Source organism: Nothobranchius furzeri, chromosome 6 (assembly GCF_043380555.1).
Source record: "Nothobranchius furzeri strain GRZ-AD chromosome 6, NfurGRZ-RIMD1, whole genome shotgun sequence".
Lineage (NCBI taxonomy): Eukaryota > Metazoa > Chordata > Actinopteri > Cyprinodontiformes > Nothobranchiidae > Nothobranchius > Nothobranchius furzeri.
Genome location: NC_091746.1, coordinates 80959814 through 80979783, shown reverse-complemented (window position 1 = coordinate 80979783; position 19970 = coordinate 80959814). Strand labels below are relative to the sequence as shown.

At 42.8% G+C, this 19970-nt stretch overlaps 3 protein-coding genes across 4 annotated transcripts; 2 read left to right on the top strand and 1 right to left on the bottom strand.

Annotated features, from left to right (window-relative positions):
• Nucleotides 1–822: 822 nt before the first annotated feature.
• LOC107375285 (PRELI domain-containing protein 1, mitochondrial) lies at nt 823–8896 on the bottom strand. Of its 2 annotated transcripts, none has more exons than XM_015943730.2 (6): nt 8789–8896; nt 7999–8205; nt 7026–7251; nt 6730–6843; nt 5931–6009; nt 823–1315 (listed from the first exon to the last, which is right to left on the bottom strand). In XM_015943730.2, the coding sequence occupies exons 2-6, from the start codon at nt 8088–8090 to the stop codon at nt 1188–1190; spliced, it is 639 nt and encodes a 212-aa protein (XP_015799216.1). In that variant the 5' UTR covers nt 8091–8205; nt 8789–8896; the 3' UTR covers nt 823–1187. The 2 variants fall into 2 exon arrangements, with proteins under 2 accessions (XP_015799216.1, XP_015799215.1); XM_015943729.2 differs by having other exon boundaries at nt 8738–8876.
• Nucleotides 8897–9666: 770 nt separating this feature from the next.
• Nucleotides 9667–13891, top strand: ndufb6 (NADH:ubiquinone oxidoreductase subunit B). Its single transcript, XM_015943728.3, has 4 exons — nt 9667–9950; nt 13259–13351; nt 13559–13603; nt 13746–13891. Exons 1-4 carry the CDS (start codon nt 9771–9773, stop codon nt 13809–13811), a joined length of 384 nt encoding a protein of 127 aa, XP_015799214.1. The 5' UTR covers nt 9667–9770; the 3' UTR covers nt 13812–13891.
• A 544-nt stretch (nt 13892–14435) lies between these two features.
• Nucleotides 14436–18331, top strand: toporsa (topoisomerase I binding, arginine/serine-rich a). The gene is made up of 2 exons (XM_015943727.3): nt 14436–14574; nt 15518–18331. Exon 2 carries the CDS (start codon nt 15521–15523, stop codon nt 17864–17866), a length of 2346 nt encoding a protein of 781 aa, XP_015799213.3. The 5' UTR covers nt 14436–14574; nt 15518–15520; the 3' UTR covers nt 17867–18331.
• Nucleotides 18332–19970: the final 1639 nt, after the last annotated feature.

The window sequence follows — 19970 nt, the reverse complement described above, 5'->3', positions numbered from 1 at the left end:
GCAGACGAAGATTTAAGATCACATCGCAGAAAAAGTCCAAAAATATGAACGTTTATTCAGTCGTGACTGAAGGGGTACAAAAATATGGAGCAAAAGTTTTATTCGTGGATAGAAATGATGGGAAATGTGGGTTAGAGCATAATTTAGAGGACAAATGATTCAGTGTTATTAAGTTTCTGAAATATATAAACACATTAGTAAATCGACTATCGTTGACCAGATACTAACGGTGGCATGATACCACAGGAAAGCGCTACGCCCTCTGTTGTCCTGGCGGGGAATTGCTTTACAACACTCCTCAGGTGACGGAGAAGTCAAAGAGCAAAACGTCTCTGCGTCTCTCCCCTGCGGAGCTGACGGAGAAGTATAAATCATGCTTAAGTTGTACTAAAGGTTAAAAAAAACAACCAACGGTGCACCATTTCCAAAAACTAGTAGTGACCCACATCACCACAGCTGAGCTTCAGACGGCAGGTTTTGGAGTCTTATTTGCTGATATTTGGGCATCGTGCCATGGATTGGATAACAGCAACACGACTATCACTGATTTGCATCGTGGATGTTTTATCTCCACAAATATCACAAGCCTGGAGAAGTTCTGCTGTGTGGTGGAATTGCTAATGCTAGCTAAGCTGCTACTTGTCGAGACCTTCTCTGCTGTTTCCTGGACGTTAAACCTACGTCATCATGGGTCAAGATGGGTGATGTTAAGGGACAGTGTGAAGTAGAGCTGTCAGGCTTTTCTAATCCTAGTGCTTCACCATATATTTTCAGAATATCAGAAGTTAATGCAGGAGATAGGTGTAGGAGACCATTTTCATGTTCAGCCTGCATGAAAAACTGAGGGACCAATTACAATCAGAAATAATAATTTAAAAAATGTTATTTCAGTGTTCCACACCTTTAAAAATTGGTCTAATGCGAACTTGCTGTAATTAAATGTAAAAATGCACAAAAGAAAGTAAAGCCAGTCTTCTGTAGACAAATTCACAGTTAAAGCTGTAAAAGATGCTTAAAAGGCAGAAATTTTGATACAAAACTCCGAACCTGAGATCAGAACAGACATCTACAGTGAGTGCCGACAGGAAGAGGTAAACGTTTAAGCAGGGGAGTCAATTCAACAGATTTCACACCTCAGGATGATCAAAAGGTGGAGGTGTCAGTGCGGCAGCTGCCACGCCTCCCCGTCAGACGTACTGTTGGGGTTTCTGAGGGGCGGAGCCAGCAGCAGCAGAGGCCAGGGTCTTCGCTGCCTCTTTGGCCTTCTCTGATGCGTCCTTCACCGTGTCCCTGAGCAGCCGTTGGGGCGTTTCTCCTGAAGAACCAGAATGCATCAGAACAAGAATAAACAGGAAGGATAAAATGCTTATCCAGCGTTACATTAACATTACAATTGATAAATATACAAGAACTGAAACGGTATAACTGAGCTAACTTGCAAATCTAATTAAAAAAAGAAGAAGCCTGGTTAGCAAGCTGGTATGAACTGGATCTAGAGCCGTGGGCTGTAGAGTCTATTTGCATCTGGTCCGACGGTGAACCCTTAACCTCAAGATGGAGCAAGAAGCAGAACCAAGACAGAAAGACATCCTGAAAGAACTTCATGTATTCTTGAATTCTTTCATTTCCAGAAACAAAACTGTGACTAAAAGTACAGGAGCAAAGAAACTCATCACTCAGAGGTAAAGGGTCCCAGAACAACGTTTTTATTTACCAATGGAAAATCTACTTTGAGGCTCTAAATAGTCTTTGCTGGGGTTAAAATGACCCAGGAGCCCTGATAAATGGCCAAACACCCCCCATAATAAAGCCCTAGAATGGAATATTTACTAAGAAATCACAATGTAACCATAGAAACCCTACTTGATAAATATGTTGTGTGTGTGTGTGTGTGTGTGTGTGTGTGTGTGTGTGTGTGTGTGTGTGTGTGTGTGTGTGTGTGTGTGTGTGTGTGTGTGTGTGCGGGCGCGCGTGTCTGCTCGGTCTTCTCGATCCCCAGTGAGTCGTGGTGGATGGCTGCTTATACTGAGCCAGGATTCTCTGGAGGTTTCTTCCTGTTAAAAGGGAGTTTTCCTCTCCACTGTCGCTAAATGCTTGCTTAGTATGAGGATTGCTGTATGGAATTTGCTGGGTTCCTTATATTGGAAACTTTTTTCTGATTGGCTTAATGAACTGACCTGAATTGGAATGTTTACTATGTGAAGTGCCTTGAGACGACTCTTGTCGTGATTTGGCGCTATATAAATAAACTTGAATTGAATTGGTTTGCCCCACCCACTTGGCCAGGGCATGAATAATGAATGAGCTGTGTGCTGATTGGCTGGTTCACTCCATGACTGTCTGAAGTTAGAAACTTTGTGTTTGGTATCCAGATAACTCAGCGGGAACCTCTGTGGATCTGTAGCTCAGGCTAGTAACAGCAATAGCTTGAGCCAGCATTAGCTTGGGCTAGCATATTTCTTTTGTTAGCATTATGGTGACTAACGTTTACATATGGCCGGTGCCAGTCGTGGTGGTAACCCCCGTACCCGCTGGTGGACACCAGAGGTTCGTGGAGCCGTCAGGCTGAAGAAGGAGGCCTACAGGGCGAGGCTGGTCTGTGGGTCTCCGGAGGCAGCAGACAGGTACCGGATAGCCAAGCGGGGTGCAGCAGTGGCAGTTGCCGAGGCAAAATCTCAGGCGTGGGAGGAGTTTGGTGAGGCCATGGAGAAAGACTATCGATCGGCGCCAAAGAGGTTCTGGCAAACTGTCCGGCGCCTCAGGAGAGGAAGGCAGCAACTCGCTCACACTGTTTACAGTGGGGATGGGGAGCTGCTGACGTCAACTGGGGCTATAGTCGGACGGTGGAAGGAATACTTTGAGGAGCTCCTCAATCCCACCAATGCGCATTCCGAGGAGGAACCAGAGCTGGGAGGCCTGGAGATGGACTGTCCGATCTCGGGGGCAGAAGTTGCTGAGGTAGTCAAACAACTACACAGCGGCGGAGCTCCGGGGGCGGATGAGGTTCTTCCTGGGTATCTCAAGGCTATGGATGTTGTAGGGCTGTCATGGCTGACACGTCTCTGCAACATTGCGTGGTCATCGGAGGCAGTTCCTGTGGAGTGGCAGACCGGGGTGGTGGTCCCCATCTTTAAGAAGGGTGACCTGAGGGTGTGTTCCAACTATAGGGGGATCACACTCCTCAGCCTCCCTGGAAAGGTCTACTCCAAGGTACTGGAGAGGAGGGTCCGATCGATAGTTGAATCTCAGATAGAGGAGGAGCAATGTGGTTTTCGTCCTGGCCGTGGAACTGTGGACCAGCTCTATACCCTTGCAAGGGTGATGGAGGGGGCATGGGAGTTTGCCCAACCAATCCACATGTGCTTTGTGGATTTGGAGAAGGCTTATGACCGTGTCCCCAGGGGCACCCTGTGGGGGACGCTCCAGGAGTATGGGGTGGGTGGCTTTCTGTTAAGGGCCATTCAGTCCCTTTACCAGAGGAGCGTGAGTTTGGTCCGCATAGCCGGTAGTAAGTCGGACCTGTTCCCAGTGAGGGTTGGACTCCGCCAGGGCTGCCCTTTGTCACCGGTTCTGTTCATCACTTTTATGGACAGAATTTCTAGACGCAGCCGTGGTGTGGAGTGTGTCGAGTTTGGTGGCAGGAGAATCTCGTCCCTGCTTTTTGCGGATGATGTGGTCCTCCTAGCTTCATCCAGCTCTGACCTTCAGCTCTTGCTGGGTAGGTTCGCGGCTGAGTGTGAAGCGGCTGGGATGAGGATCAGCACCTCCAAATCTGAGACCATGGTTCTCGACCAGAAAAGGGTGGCTTGCCAACTCCGGGTCGGGGGAGAGGTCCTACCTCAAGTGGAGGAGTTTAAGTATCTCGGGGTCTTGTTCACGAGTGAGGGTAGGAGGGATCGGGAGATCGACAGGCGGATTGGTGCGGCGTCTGCAGTGATGCGGACGCTGAGCCGATCTGTCGTGGGGAAGAGGGAGCTGAGCCAGAAAGCCAGGCTCTCGATTTACCGGTCGATCTACGTCCCAATCCTCACCTATGGTCATGAGCTTTGGGTAATGACCGAAAGAACGAGATCGCGGATACAAGCGGCCGAAATGAGTTTCCTCTGTAGGGTGGCCGGGCTCAGCCTTAGAGATAGGGTGAGGAGCTCGGACATTCGGGAGGGACTCGGAGTAGAACCGCTGCTCCTCCGGATCGAAAGAAGCCAGTTGAGGTGGTTTGGGCATCTGGTCAGGAATAAAAACTAGAAATTGGTCAATTCTGCACTTGAGCCAACACGGATAGCTGATTCTTGTACAACTCTGGCCGGCTGCTGATAGGGCTGGCGCTGGCCACATGGGTGCCCTACATACAATTTCATTTTGTGGCTCCACCCAAAAGTCAAACTGTGTCTGTTGCTATTTTCTTTATAGTTAGATAAGTAGGAAGAAAAATATTTGTAACCATCCCAGTCATTCTTATCCGGCAGTACTCTTTTAGCTTTAGCTTAGCATAAAACAATGTAAGTGAATGGAACGAACTAGCCTTGAGTGTGAAAAAGTCATTAAAATGACTCAATCGTGATTCTAATTCTGCTTGGGGACGTAAATAATCAGACTAAATGCAAGTGAAAATAATTAGTAACATTAAGGAATCAGACGCCATTTTAGACTTGGGACTACTTTATGACAAAGCACAGCTGTAATCATTCGCTGAAAGGTGCAAGGACTGCCGCCCAAAGACAACTACTTTACTGTTGCGGTAAAAGCATGTAAAAATGTGTGTTTTAATATCAGAGACGATAAAGATTTCTTGGGTTCTTTCCTCATTTACAATAAAAACTATTTAATAAAAAAATAATCTCCAACTTTCTAAATTGTTAGCCGGTTAGCTACACCAACCACATGATGCAAAGCTTCTGTGCTATTCTTCACTCTGAGCAGCAACACAGAAAACAGATGTTGTGCAGGATTATGGCGACTAAAGCAGGAAATAAAAAAGCTAGGACTTGTTTTATGTTTCAGCTGAAACCAGAGGAGCACATGCATGATCCAACATGTTTTATTATGGGAGAGTAAACGTAGGAAACAACCCAACACTTAAACACTAATACACGTGTGAAACACCACTGGAGCTCTTCTCCGTGATAATCAGACTATAAACCGTTTTCTATTTGTTTTTATACAAAAGCGCTCAGACTGTCAACCAGATAAACGACCAAACAAAACATGTTTGACATCTAATGCCAGGGGACGACCTCAGGCCATGCATTATCCTCATTGCATGTATAATAACCTGCATTATGAATGATTTACAGGATCAACAAAAGTTCAGTGATAGTTTTCAATCATTTTCTAGACTGAAGCTGGTCGCAGTGGTGCAACGTGACTCATGCTGCAAATTATTTATGACAAGAACTTGTTAAATTTTGATTTAGGGAACAAAATTACCATATTCCAACTCATTAAACTCAACTTAATTACACTTTTTAAATGAGTTCTGGCGCTAAAAGGAGGAGAGGAGAAACTAGATCACTAGCTCAGCTACAGGCTACTGGCACAGATGTGGCATCATGTGACCCCAGAGGCCAGGAGGCGGAGAATACCTCCCACCTGATGCCGGTTCCTGCAGTGCCATCAACACTGGGGCAACGAGACAGAACCACTAACAATGGGATGACTCCCTGTTAAACAACATGCTGCATCAGCATCACGGTGTGTGTGTGTGTGTGTGTGTGTGTGTTTGGGGGGGGGATACATATCACTTTTCAAAGCTGAAACATTTTCCTGATTCTGACATCAGTTTTGTCTTTAATATTCTGTTTATGGTATAAATTTTAATTATGTTGAGCTTATATCCTGTTTAGTAACATTTATCGGCTCTTAATCCACTTTAATGATAGTTTCCATGTTCTCCTGTGAGAATTACATGCGTAGGTGTGACGTTTACATACCTTGTAGGTTGGACAGAGCATATTCCAGCCCCTTCATGGCTTTCACCTGGTTACTCTTGAAGCGAGCCAATCCAAACTCCTGAGAAAAAACACAATAGGGACCGGTTTAGACCAGCTAGACCACCAGCTAATCCTCATGTCCCTTTCTTGTGTGGTAACATTTAAGAAAGCCTCTGCACCTTTGGGCTCATGTAGTTTTATCATAGATTTCACTTGTTGTCTTAGAGCTGATGGTTTATTATGTGTATGTGCAGATTAACAGCATTTACCAACATAAAAAGACAATATAAAAGTCCTTATTCCCTACAAAACACATGAAAGATTAAATATGAAAGCACGTGAGGTTCTTGCTGCTTACAAACCATCTAGTCCTGCAAATGTATAGAATAACAAGACACTGAGTCAATAATCAAAGGGCTGGGAGAGATTTTAAAATGGTCAGTCACCACTGATGCACACAGTATTTTTTGAAGCTGCAGAAGAAATAAACACCAAGACATCTATGGGGACAAACGAGGAGCACAATAACTCAGTCATGATGAACGTGCTCACCCTCAAGCTTAACTGAATGTGACAGGAGAAAAAAAACAAAGCAAAGATTGATTTTATCCAGTGACTCAACAAGTATCTTAAAGCGATACTTCAATGAAAAACCATTTATAAGTTATTCTTAATGATTATAATTGGTCACTCTGAGTTTTTCATGCAGGCTGAACAGGAAAATAGTCCCCTACGCCCATCTGCTGCATTAACTTCTGATGGTGAAACTCTTGGACAAAGCCTGACAGATCTAAAGTACCTGGATGGGTTTAGAAAACCCAAAAACGCTTGAAGAAATCCACGCCTCCCGTTTCAGTTGTGTGGCTGCCGGCTGCTTGGCCGAGTCTTGGAAAACACAACGCTCTTCCACAGACTAGAGAGAAAAATGTGATTTTCAAAGAGCTGCTAGGATCACGGGACTTCTTGTTCATTACTTGACAGAAAAATAAATTCTTTCTATCTATAACATGCAGAACAAAAGCCCTTAGACCATGTGGTACTGAAATATGACCAATGGCAGAGAGGAAAAACTAGCAGAGAGCGAGAGGTCTTCACCATGAGCTTTGTGTGGTTGAGGTTCCAGGTGTAGGTGGTCAAGCTCCTGCTAACGGGATCCACGACGGAGTCCTCTATGATGTAGACGGAGCGAGACATGCCGGCAGGAAACAAACACTCGGCCCAGCGAGGCAGCCGATTGGTCTTCATTAGCAGGCGTCTGGAGAGGAGCCGGTTGTCCGCTGTCACCTCTCGGTACACAACGTCCTCGGTGAGGACATGGGTGCTGACAAACAGACAGCAAGACCAGCCAAGGGTTTTTATATATTTAAGATGCTGCATATAACAGTGACCCACTAGGACGTCTTGGTTTTTCTGTATGCAACCAAACATCAAAAATTCAGTTCACTTGTTTTTTTTCCAACGCATTTGCAGTGGTCTCCAGTATAAACAAATGCCTTATGAGTCCATCTCTGTTGGGTGCCTTTTCTCACTTCTCTGTTTTAATGACTGAGGTTCTTTTGGGTTTTAGTCTCAGTAGTCTGGGTGATAAAACACGGTGCAATCAGCTGTGCGCTTCAGTTTTGAATTGTTTTATATTTAAACATTGAGAGATGTATTGACTTATTTAATTTACATTGCACACAGTGAGTGTTAAGTTGTGTTTCACAATGAGTGTGCTGCTAAAACGTATATACATCGGCTTTAGATATCGGCCATCAGCAACAAAATTCTTTAAAAATCGGTATTGGCCTTAAAAAGAACATATCGGTCTGCCTCTATCTGTAGTAACAAATGTCATGTTGCTGCATCAATACATTTAAGACGTGTACATTTAACTATCCATTACATGTTTTGTTGTGTCTCTTCAACAGCCATTTAATTATAATGAACACGTCGTGGGTGAAGGTAGATGGGCGAGCTTCTGACTAACTGCTACAAAACTGTACAAACAACCAACAAGACGTCACAGATAGGCAAAAGGTAATACAATGAATATGATAAAGTAAAAGCAGAGGTATTCTTTCAGTACCTGAATGGATTAGGATATCTCTGCCAAAAAGCAGAGACAACATGGTCCCACGTACTCTTGATGTCTGTGTTGTTACAAAAGTATTTGACCATTTTTCTCACGCCGATGTGCACCACAGCCCGACTCCTGAAACCCGAGGTCCCTCCGTGTGATGAAGCAGCACAACAAAAACTTTAATGCTGACTCCATCCAAGGTCTGGGAGAGTCCTGGGGAAAGTAAATACAACTATAAGTCTCAGAAATAAAACCTTTTTAAGCACATGAGCGCACCATACCCTCAATCAACGCACACACTTACAACCACTGATGTTTATTCGGAATTTGGCATGCTGACTGAAAACGTTATACACGTAATACGTTTTCAATGGAGTTTCAAGTTTTCTAAGCAAAAAAAAAAGTGTGCAAATATCAAAAGCACCGTGTACAAATTTCTTCTGTAATCAACACACCTGTTATTACGCATTAATAAATCCATACTGGACTCTCGTACATGACGTATCAGGTTGAAGCTAACTGGGTGCTACCAGCACGAGCTAGCTTTCTAGCTTAGCTACTTCGGAGAACCATAAAACATTTTTTCAAACGCCAAACGGATTTGAATCTCATTTTGATAACAAGAAACCAGTTTAGTATTATTGAACTCTTCAAGAATATGCTGAGCATCGCTCTTATATACTTTTCATAGCGACCAACTAGCTTAACGACGAGTTTGAATCAGAATACGACTGCGAAGTATTACCTTTCTGAAGTATTTATGACGTTTTAATGTCCTAAGCATGCGTGAACTCACACTTTGTTAAACTTCAATCCAACAAAGCGCGTAACGTTATTGAACGCTAATTGAAGGCATTATGCAAAAAATGGCAGACATGTTGGGTCACCTGACGCTTCGAAAACCACTTCCGGTTAACGTTTCAAAGTAAAAGGCTCAGATAAAGATAAACTACTATTTATTTATTTATTTATTTATTTATTTATTTATTTATTTATTTTCATTTGTTTATCATATAAAGTCCGTTGAATAATTTAGAAATGTTCATATGGCGGTTTTTTTATAGTATGGCAGGTCAATTTAAACGTTAAGACAAATGTTGCCCACAATATTTATTCCATTCAATGAAATAATAACCAAATTTAGAAAATATATGTTGTTTTTAGTTCTATTACTGTTTCAAAAACATTTTAGAATTATTTTCCTCAACTAAAATCAAATTCCTGGCTGAGAAAACAATGTGGTTATAAAGCTTCTTCTGGGCCTAATACTACTACTACTACTACTACTACTACTACTAATAATAATAATAATAATAATTATTATTATTATTATTATTATTATTATTATTATTATTATTATTATTAATAAATACTTAAACAACAAAGGGGGAAAAACATCTTATTGAAGGTTCCCCATTTCAAGATAAGACAATGACTGTGTAGTTAAATGTCTTTTGTATTAAAATTTAGTTGATTAAAATTTGTAGCATAATGATATAAAAACACTTGCTCAATTTGTGTTTAGTGGAAAAAGCTAATAGTCACAAACAAATTAGAGCATTTCCAACTTGTGTCCTTCAAGAATTTGGTATTTATCGTTACTTGATAGAGTTTTTCCGGTAAACATTAGTGTCCAGCAGGTGTCGCCCTAAAACATCTCAACCATTTACCTACGTCACACTTCTTCTTCTACTACTACTTCCTGTTCGTCGGTATCTGTAAAGTGTCCTCCATGGTGTCATTGTAGCTTTTTCAGGTTGAATATTCAATAGTGAACCATGTCTGGCTACACACCAGACGAGAAGCTGCGTTTTGACCAGTTAGTGAAACTCCGGAGGCAGTGGCTGAAGGACCAGGAGCTCAGTCCGAGGGAGCCCGTGGTTCAAGCTAAACCTCCAGGCCCCGTCGCTAAGTTCTGGGCTAGCTTCCTGGAGCCCAAAAGCCTGTGGAGGCTTTACGTGAGTCCCAGCAGTTCTGTACTAAAATGAGCCAGTGCCGTTAACAAAGGCGCAAACACGCGAAATTAATGGAATATAATATTAATTCAATTGTAATAATAATAATACACAAGTTATTACTTGCATGTTGCAAAACAAATTATACCTTTCATTTGCATTGTCAATAAGAGTGCCTGTCTTGTCTGATGATGGCTTTAATAGATAGAAATACGATTTAAATGTCTTATTTCTAAATTAAATATTACAGTTGGTGTAATATTTCTTATAGATTTTCAAACTGAATTGTTCTGAACAGTACATACACCAGGCTTGATTGTTTTTGTTTGCGTTTTCACGAGGGCTGACAAATCCAGCATTTAAACAGCGAATTATAAGAAACCAATAAAACTGCAATAAAAAGCTAATGATGGGTCAAATGCAGCCAAAATCATATGTGTCATTAAAGACAAATTCTGTATATACATATATATATATATATATATATATATATATGTATATACACATAACGTGTGCGTATGTTTTCATGTACAGCTCCAAACATTTGAGAAAAAATATCTGGTTGATCATGAACCTGACCTTTCTGGTCGGCTCATGGGTACCCAGGAGAACAAATAAATGAATGCAAGTAAATGCCGTACCCTCGTTGAAAGTCGTACTCTACTCTTTCTTTATGTTATTTTTGTTCACTGCATTTATATTTACTAATGTTATAGCATGTCAATAGCTCTCTTCGGGAGACCTGGAGATGGACTGTCCGATCTCGGGGGCAGAAGTTGCTGAGGTAGTCAAACAACTACACAGCGGCGGAGCCCCGGGGGCGGATGAGGTTCTTCCTGGGTATCTCAAGGCTATGGATGTGGTAGGGCTGTCGTGGTTGAAACGTCTCTGCAACATTGCGTGGTCATCGGGGGCAGTTCCTGTGGAGTGGCAGACCGGGGTGGTGGTCCCCATCTTTAAGAAGGGTGACCGGAGGGTGTGTTCCAACTATAGGGGGATCACACTCCTCAGCCTCCCTGGAAAGGTCTACTCCAAGGTACTGGAGTGGAGGTTCCGATCGATAGTTGAATCTCAGATAGAGGAGGAGGAATGTGGTTTTCGTCCTGGCCGTGGAACTGTGGACCAGCTCTATACCCTTGCAAGGGTGATGGAGGGGGCATGGGAGTTTGCCCAACCAATCCACATGTGCTTTGTGGATTTGGAGAAGGCTTATGACCGTGTCCCCAGGGGCTTTCTGTGGGGGACGCTCCAGGAGTATGGGGTGGGTGGCCTTTAGTTAAGGGCCATTCAGTCCCTTTACCAGAGGAGCGTGAGTTCTGTCCGCATAGCCGGTAGTAAGTCGGACCTGTTCCCAGTGAGGGTTGGACTCCGCCAGGGCTGCCCTTTGTCACCGGTTCTGTTCATTACCTTTATGGACAGAATTTCTAGGCGCAGCCGTGGTGTGGAGTGTGTCGAGTTTGGTGGCAGGAGAATCTCGTCTCTGCTTTTTGCAGATGATGTGGTCCTCCTAGCTTCATCCAGCTCTGACCTTCAGCTCTTGCTGGGAAGGTTCGCGGCCGAGTGTGAAGCGGCTGGGATGAGGATCAGCACCTCCAAATCTGAGACCATGGTTCTCGACCAGAAAAGGGTGGCTTGCCAACTCCGGGTCGGGAGAGAGGTCCTACCTCAAGTGGAGGAGTTTAAGTATCTCGGGGTCTTGTTCACGAGTGAGGGTAGGAGGGATCAGGAGATCGACAGGCGGATTAGTTCGGCGTCTGCAGTGATGCGGATGCTGAGCCGATCTGTCGTGGGGAAGAGGGAGCTGAGCCAGAAAGCCAGGCTCTCGATCTACCGGTCGATCTACGTCCCAATCCTCACCTATGGTCATGAGCTTTGGGTAATGACCGAAAGAACGAGATCGCGGATACAAGCGGCCGAAATGAGTTTCCTCCGTAGGGTGGCCGGGCTCAGCCTTAGAGATAGGGCGAGGAGCTCGGACATTTGGGAGGGACTCGGAGTAGAACCGCTGCTCCTCCGGATCGAAAGGAGCCAGTTGAGGTGGTTTGGGCATCTGGTCAGGATGCCTCCTGGACGCCTCCCTGGGGAGGTGTTTTGGGCATGTCCTGCCAGCAGGAGGCCTCCAGGTCGACCCAGGACACTTTGGAGAGGTTACATCTCCAATCTGGTCCGGGAACGCCTTGGGGTCCTGCCAGAGGAGCTGGTGGACAAGGCCGGGAAGAGGACGGTCTGGAGCTCCCTAGTTGGGATGCAGCCCCCGCGACCCGGACCCGGATAAGCGGAGGAAGACGACGACGAAGATAGCTCCTTTTGAATTTAGTTTTTGGATTCACAACATTTTGAAAGTACTATGTTTGTAAATTTACCAAATAAAGTTCTTTTTTTTTTAATTAATGCAAATCAACGGGGCTAAGAGTAATTGTATAATCCGCTTTGCCTTATGCCCTAAGTCGCACATATGTTGTACTTCAATTTAAATGAACATTAGTGATGGGTGTTTTTGACCACGCCAGTCACGCACTTTGAGATTTACCAGCTTGTAAAAGTTCATAATTAGCATCACTACAAATCAGACATCAGTACTTCGCATTTATGACATCACCACAGAATCTCCTCTCCCCTAGCGGAGCTGTTATTTACCACATAGCCAGATTTATGGTGGTTTTTTCCTCCTGAAGCAAGGATTTGAAGTTTGTTGAACTTACAGCCATTTTCCCTGTTTTTCTCCGTGTCTGGTTCAATGTCGTCACTTTCGTAATGCACATTTTTAGTCCTGGACTTATTTTCACAAAAAACCTAAAATAACGTTTCCCTCACGTTAGAAAATAAGCTCTTTATTGGCGTCAAAGCGCGTCTTTAAAAATCACTGACATCATATGTGAAATCAATGACTCATAACAAACAGAATTAGAAAATTGCATTTTCAGCCCCTTTGACTTGTATTCCTATTTTTATTCTTCTGGGGACCCGTGGTCCAGAGGGAGATGGGCATGACTTTAGCTCCCTGTAATGCTCTAATTGTATGGCACCCCATTCCTGCCATTCTGATAAAACCAAAAATAAAACACCTTTATTTCTTAATTATGAGATAAAAAGTAATTTTTTTAATTAGTGGCGGGAATAGGCTTCTGTCAACTGGCGCGTGAATTAAGAGAAGACTGGTTAAATAACTCCAGTTTGCTTAAAACTTTAAATGTTATTAATTAAATATTGAATTTAATCTAAAAGTGGATGGAAAATCCGATCTGTGATGAGAACATTTTTTTAGTTTCAGTTAAACATGCTTCTATAACTTTTTGTTTGTTTTCTTGCAGACCTACAAAGCATACAAAGGTGGAGTTTTCACAATCACACGTCTGCTCCTGCCTGGCTGGATTGTTCACTACTATGTGAAATATCACGTTGCTGTAAGTTTCCCCAAAAGTTTTGCAGTGTTTGTAGCACGTTTCTCCACCTGGTTTTCACTCATCCATTAAGCAGGATAGGACTAGACTTTTTCCTGTGTCTTCAGTTGTTTCTTGGCTATAATCAGACAGTCTCACTCAGTTTATGGATTCAAGTTTAATTTGTGTGATCAGTAGGATTACTAGCTAAAAGGTACATTTTCTCCACAGACAAAACCATATGGGATTGTGGAGACGAAACCCAAGCTTTTACCTGTGAGTATAGCATATATACTAGTTCTGAATAATACACGTGTGTTATTTTAATTAGCTGTTTTCTGTTTATGTGGTACAATCATTGTCTACCACTGACGTCATTGACTTGCTGTCTGAGATGTTTAATTGACCTTTCTTACAGGGTGACACCATTCTGGAGACTGGCGAAGTGTTACCTGATCTCCCAGAGATCCATGGCCATCACTAAATAAAAAAAAATGTGATTAATTTTTTTGTTTTTCTGTTGTAAAAACTGTATATTACAATAAAATATTACAAAATTCTTCATGTCTGACTGTAATGAGTGTGGTGTTGGGTTTTAACTGGAAGAATTTCATCATTTATTCCAGGACTTTGTGCTCATGATAAGATTTAGTTTTGTGTAGCTTTTCTTTTTAATAGGTTTTTAAATTATTATGTTGCATGAACATTTTAACATGATTGGTGTTTATGAGGCGGTCATAAATCAGTTTATGAGGTGTCGCAATTAGCACCGTTACCTCGCAGAGAGACACTCGCAGGTCGAAACTGCTGCTGCACCTTTTCTGCGCAGTTAGTACTCACCCCCCTCCTCGTGTGTGTGAACCTGAAAAGTTGTTTAATTGTAATCATGTTTTTTACTGATCGTGATTGAATTGGATTAATTTGCATCTTAGGTTTTATAGTCTTTAAACGGTCTCAATTCCATTCATGCTAGATCAAATCACACTGTTAGTTATTGTAGTCTTACAGACATCCTCAAAGCCTGGTTTTAGTGGAACTTTTTCACTTGAGTTATAAATAAAACCGGAAGTGTCTAAAGAAGTGCTCTTATTTTGAAGAGCGGAAGTGTTCGAACGTTGAAATTATGAAACCGGTGGAAAGGAGGTGAAACGCTAGCTGACAGATGTTTACTAAAAAGTGGATTTATTCATGAAGGAAACTCCTAATTCGTTGCCAGTGGTGTGTATGTGTGTTTGTCAAAGTCGCAGGTAAATATCTTACAACTCATTAACGGACTCCTTGCCGTCGTGTCATAACTTTAACGGCACCGTGCTAGCTAACGTAGCCACCTTGTGCTAGCTTCAACCAAAAACCCAGCTATAATCTACAGTTAGCTTTGTTCTGCGAATAAGAATATTTTTATGACTATTTGTTGAGGTTGTTTATGTTTTCAAACTAATCCAACATTAAATTTTCATCAAATCAAAACGGGATCGTAACAACGTCAGCATTCACTAAAACACACAACAAATGTGCCGAAAGACATATTTAATACGTTTTCTTGCGTTTCTATTATCTTGCCAAATATAAGAGCCATGTCTTTTTAGGTTGTCTTTCTGATTGTCCCGTTTAGTTAGTTTTGACTTATTTGAAAGACAACCAAAAGTTACAGCTCCTTAAAAGACAAAATATGGGCTGTGACGGTGATAAATGTCCTCTAGAGTAGAAATCTGTTCAGGTTAACGAGAATTGTTTGTGTTCATTTTCATATTTTCATAATGGGGCAGAAACGTAACTTTTAAATGCATCGCACTTTTCGCAGAAAAAAATCACGAAGTGCTTCACAGTAAAAATAGAAAATACGAGGAAATAAACAAGCAACAATTATAAATAAAATAAGGCAAAGCAAGTTTAAAAAGCCAAGTCTTTAAAAGTTTCATAGTTTATTTTAATCAACAACTTTTTCCATTGTTTATTACTAAGATCTATGTAAATCTGTAATAACACCAGCCCTGTGAACTTAGTGAATAAATGATTCAAACATAAAATAAATTCCATAATTTAATCATAGATGGAAAGCGGTTTATATATTTTTGCTGTTCTAGTTACTGCGTTTTATTCAATCAGCCTGCTTAGGTTGGCTTTATTGGTGTTTAAAGTAAGAGCTTGTATTTTGAAGATCACTCCAGCTTTTTCTTCTCTCCACATTAGATCATGTCTGCAGTCCAGATTGCCCTGCAACACAACCAGAACAGTGCCAGAGGTAAAAACTCTAAAGCGATGTCTGGAGAGGCATCGCCAGACTCCAAGTGCCCCATTTGCTTGGACAGATTCAACAACATTTCCCACTTGGACCGCTGCCTGCACAAGTTCTGTTTTCGCTGTATCTTGGAGTGGTCCAAAAACAAGGCCGAATGTCCGCTCTGCAAACAGCCGTTTAGGTCAATCTATCACAGCGTGAAGTCAGATCAAGACTTTCAGAGGTATGAAATCAAACAGCAGGTGGAGAATGCCTCTTTTGGCTATTTTGAGGGAGTGCGGTTCAGATACCGAACAACTTTCACTGGAGTTCGAGCAACGAGACGAACCTCTCCTCCTCCAGACAACGGAGTCATGTTCGAAGCCGCGACACGCCCGACCCTGGAGCAGCACCGAGATCATTACATTCGACGCATGATGACGAGGTTGGAAGCCAAGAGGCGAGCTGCGAGGGAAGGCAGGGCGGTGAACAGTGTCAGAGAGCAAGAGATGATAAACTTCAGGAGGGAACTGTACCGACGGGGTGTGAGGGTTCAGAGCGTGAAAGATGGCGGTCGGTCCCGAAACACCTCTGCTGAGTTTTATCGAAGAAATCCAGCCTGCCTGCACAGACTGGTCCCCTGGCTGAAGAGAGAACTGATGGTTTTGTACGGGGCCCATGGCTCTTTGGTCAATATAGTTCAGCACATCATCATGTCACGCATTACGCGTTATGATATGGAGGATGGAGCGATCCAGGGAGAGCTCAGACCATTCCTGCAAGGTCGAACCGAGCACTTTCTACACGAGTTCCTCAGCTTTGCAAAATCCCCCTTCAATATGGAGGCCTATGACCAACATGCAGTCTATGACTGCCCCGCCCCCTCCGGAAACGAAGGCAGCAGCTCCAACTCATCTGTGATTGCTATCTCGGAGGATGAGGATACCTTTGCAGAAGTGGATCCCCCAGGGGAACCTACTTCTCTTAGCCACTCTCTGTGGGACGACGAGACGCCTGGACCGTCATATTCCACTTCAGCCGAGCAGAGAGAAGCAACAGCGATGACACCTTTGAACTTGGACTCAGATATTAGTTCAGAGGAGGAGATGCAAGAGTTTGAGGCTTCTCCACACCGGCAGAGCTCACATAACCCAGCTGGCGTGCCTCAGAGTAACCGCAACGAGGAAGACCGTGTGTCTTCTGACAGCGAGGACTGTGTCATCATAGGGTTTGTCAAACCGACAGCAGAGAGGACTCCTGAGCTGGTTCACCTCTCCTCTGACTCGAACGAGTCTGAGATTGAGGATACTGAAGAGGCACCTCTCCCGCCCCATCACATCCGTTTCACCAGTTGTAGCCCTGCAGCTTCACACAGAAGCGGCTCTGTCAAGGTGGGACAAAGCCCAGAAACAGATCGCCATCGTCAGTTGGATTCAAAAGAAAGATCTTTAACCTCCAGAACGCACAAAACATCCAAAAAGCCAAACAGTAACGAGAAAAACAGGAGATACGACAGCAAAGATAGAGTGAAAGATCGGCATAAACCAAAGGACCGAGAGTACCGGAGGAAAAGGAGAAATTCAAAAAGTAGAGAGCGCAGGCTCTCAAGCAGAAGTCCAGAGAACTCCAACAGCAGCCTCAGTTCTCAGTCTGCTGAAACCGATTCTTCATACTCCCGTGGCAGAGACTTCTCCAAGTCTGGCCCAGTTTATAGAAGAAAGGACGGGGACCACAGCTACCAGTCGTACAGCCATTACAGACGAGATAAGAACGGTAGCGTGACGCGTTACACTCACAGACAGTCCTACTATTACAGTAGCAACAAGTATTCTCACTCTCGCTCCAGAAGCCGTAGTAGAGATTCACAGAGACGGCACAGGAGGTGGTCCCAATCCAGAAGTTGCTCCAGCTCCCCTTCAACAAAACGGAAGTCCCATCACAACAAACCAGGTGGGAAACGAAAATACAAAACCAGGCATTTGGAGGATTCATCCAAAGACCTACTCCAAGACGCGCGTGCTGACGGTGACCCAGAGTTCTCAACAAAGCACAAGAAAAAGAGCAAAGAAAGGCGTCATAAAACATCCAGAAGGAGCAGCTGCAGCGTGGAAGACACCAAGAACAGAGAAGAACGCGACCGAAGCAAGCATCACCATAAGAAGAAGAAGAAACACAAGAAAACCAAAAGGCACAAGCATGAAGCGCCAAAATCCAAGAGCTCACTGGCTGTTATCACTATCGATAGCGACTCTGATTCCGTCTGTACTTTTGCTAAAAGCATCCTCACTGATGAGCAAGCTAACCCCCGAGCTGAGGACTGATCCTCACCGGGTTTGACATTAGCTGCCAAAGCTTGACAACAATAATCCTAAATATTTTTTGTTGATGTTCATCAGCCCACGACTAAATGGACTTATAATGAAAGGTCCAGTTATACTCTTATCATTTCACTGTATTTATGTACCAACAAGCCCTCAGTGCCTCAGTTTGCTTTTGTTGTTTAAGATGACAACGTTGTTTTATGGTAAACATGTTCCTGCCATCAAGGTTGGGACAAATCATCACATTTAATCTGGTTATCCTTAGTAGAAATTAATTTTTATATAAAATTCTGAGATTTTTTCAGGGGAAAATGTTTCTTCTTATTGCAATAAGTCAGCAACATTTTATTGGCAGCTACTTCTACCTGCCTCTTGATGTAATTATATTTTACTGATGCTATTTAGATTTTAAAATGGGCTTTTGTGGATTTCATTTAATGTAAGAATAAATATATATTGATTTAACATGTTCTCAGTTTAGCTGGTTGTTCTTCCAAATATTGACTGATGTTTGTTTTATTTATTTTTGAATTTTCTAATGTTATGGGGGATTGGGAATCAAGCTTTGAGGTGGACAGTTTTAGATTCATGCGTTACTGCTCTGTAACAAAAAATTGTGATGTTATGCAAAAGAGGAGGGGAGAGAGAGAGAGAGAGAGAGAGAGAGAGAGAGAGAGAGAGAGAGAGAGAGAGAGAGAGAGAGAGAGAGAGAGAGAGAGAGAGAGAGAGAGAGAGAGAGAGAGAGAGAGAGAGAGAGAGAGAGAGAGAGAGAGAGAGAGAGAGAGAGAGAGAGAGAGAGAGAGAGAGAGAGAGAGAGAGAGAGAGAGAGAGAGAGAGAGAGAGAGAGAGAGAGAGAGAGAGAGAGAGAGAGAGAGAGAGAGAGAGAGAGAGAGAGAGAGAGAGAGAGAGAGAGAGAGAGAGAGAGAGAGAGAGAGAGAGAGAGAGAGAGAGAGAGAGAGGTGGGTTGGAGTTCCTCAGGGGTAAAAAGGTTGGGAACCACTGCTAAAAAATGCATGGAATACTTCATGTGACATTATTCTCCCCCAAACAGTAGGGGGCAGTCTACCAACGATTTTTTAAAAAGGTGCTAGAATTCCACACTAATGAAGATTTTAATCATTTACTTCTACTAGAATAATATCTTATTTAAAGCCATAACCAAGGAAACAAACGTGTGACCTCAGAGACAGAAAATCTTCAAACAAATTCAGCCAGAGGTTCTGGAAGTTAAATTACTTTATTCTTTAGACAAGTTACTTGTTAATTTCTAGGAGTACATTGCACAGAAAAGCTGCCCAACAAAACCTAAACATGTTTGACCAACAATAAATAAATGTAAAAAAAAAGTTTTCTGGTTGGGAGCACAGAGGCAGTCTAGGTCACATGATCACACCGATTACTCACCACTTAAGGTTTTCTTCCACTTGGTTTTCAGGAGAGATGCATTTTCTATAAAACCATCAAAATTAAGTAGCAAAGTTAAAATACTGCATTAGCAAACGGAGTGAATACTAATATCTATGTTTATGGTAAATACACAAGTTTTTCTTCCCAATTATGTCTTTATATACTAAAAATGGTTAGACTAGTTAGTGATCAGATAAGGACGACTGAATCCTCAAACTATTAGTAGCACTGCAACTATTATTAACCTCAGTTCAATTTATTTAGAAAAGACAATTTCACAGCAAATGTCACCTGAATGTTTGTTTCAACAAGTGAAATCAAAACATTTCATTTCAGTTCATTTGTAAAGCCCCTTTCCACGACTATCGGACGCCCGAGGTGCTGGAAAATACAAGTAACAAGTACAAATAAAACAGTATAAAACTGCATGGTGGCACAGTTGTTACTACTGTTGCCTCGCAGCAAGGAGGTTGCAGGTTCAAAACTCGGCTATGACCTTTCTGCGTGGGGTTGCATGTTCTCCCCATGCATGCGTGGGTTTCCTCTGGGTACGCCGGTTTCCCCTACAGATCACAGCATGCCCTACTGGTTAAAAATTGCACATTGCTTTGGATAAAAGCATCTGCCAAATAAATAGCAAATTGCAATAAAAAACATAAAACCTAATAAAAGGGCAACATTACATGCAGGAAAATGA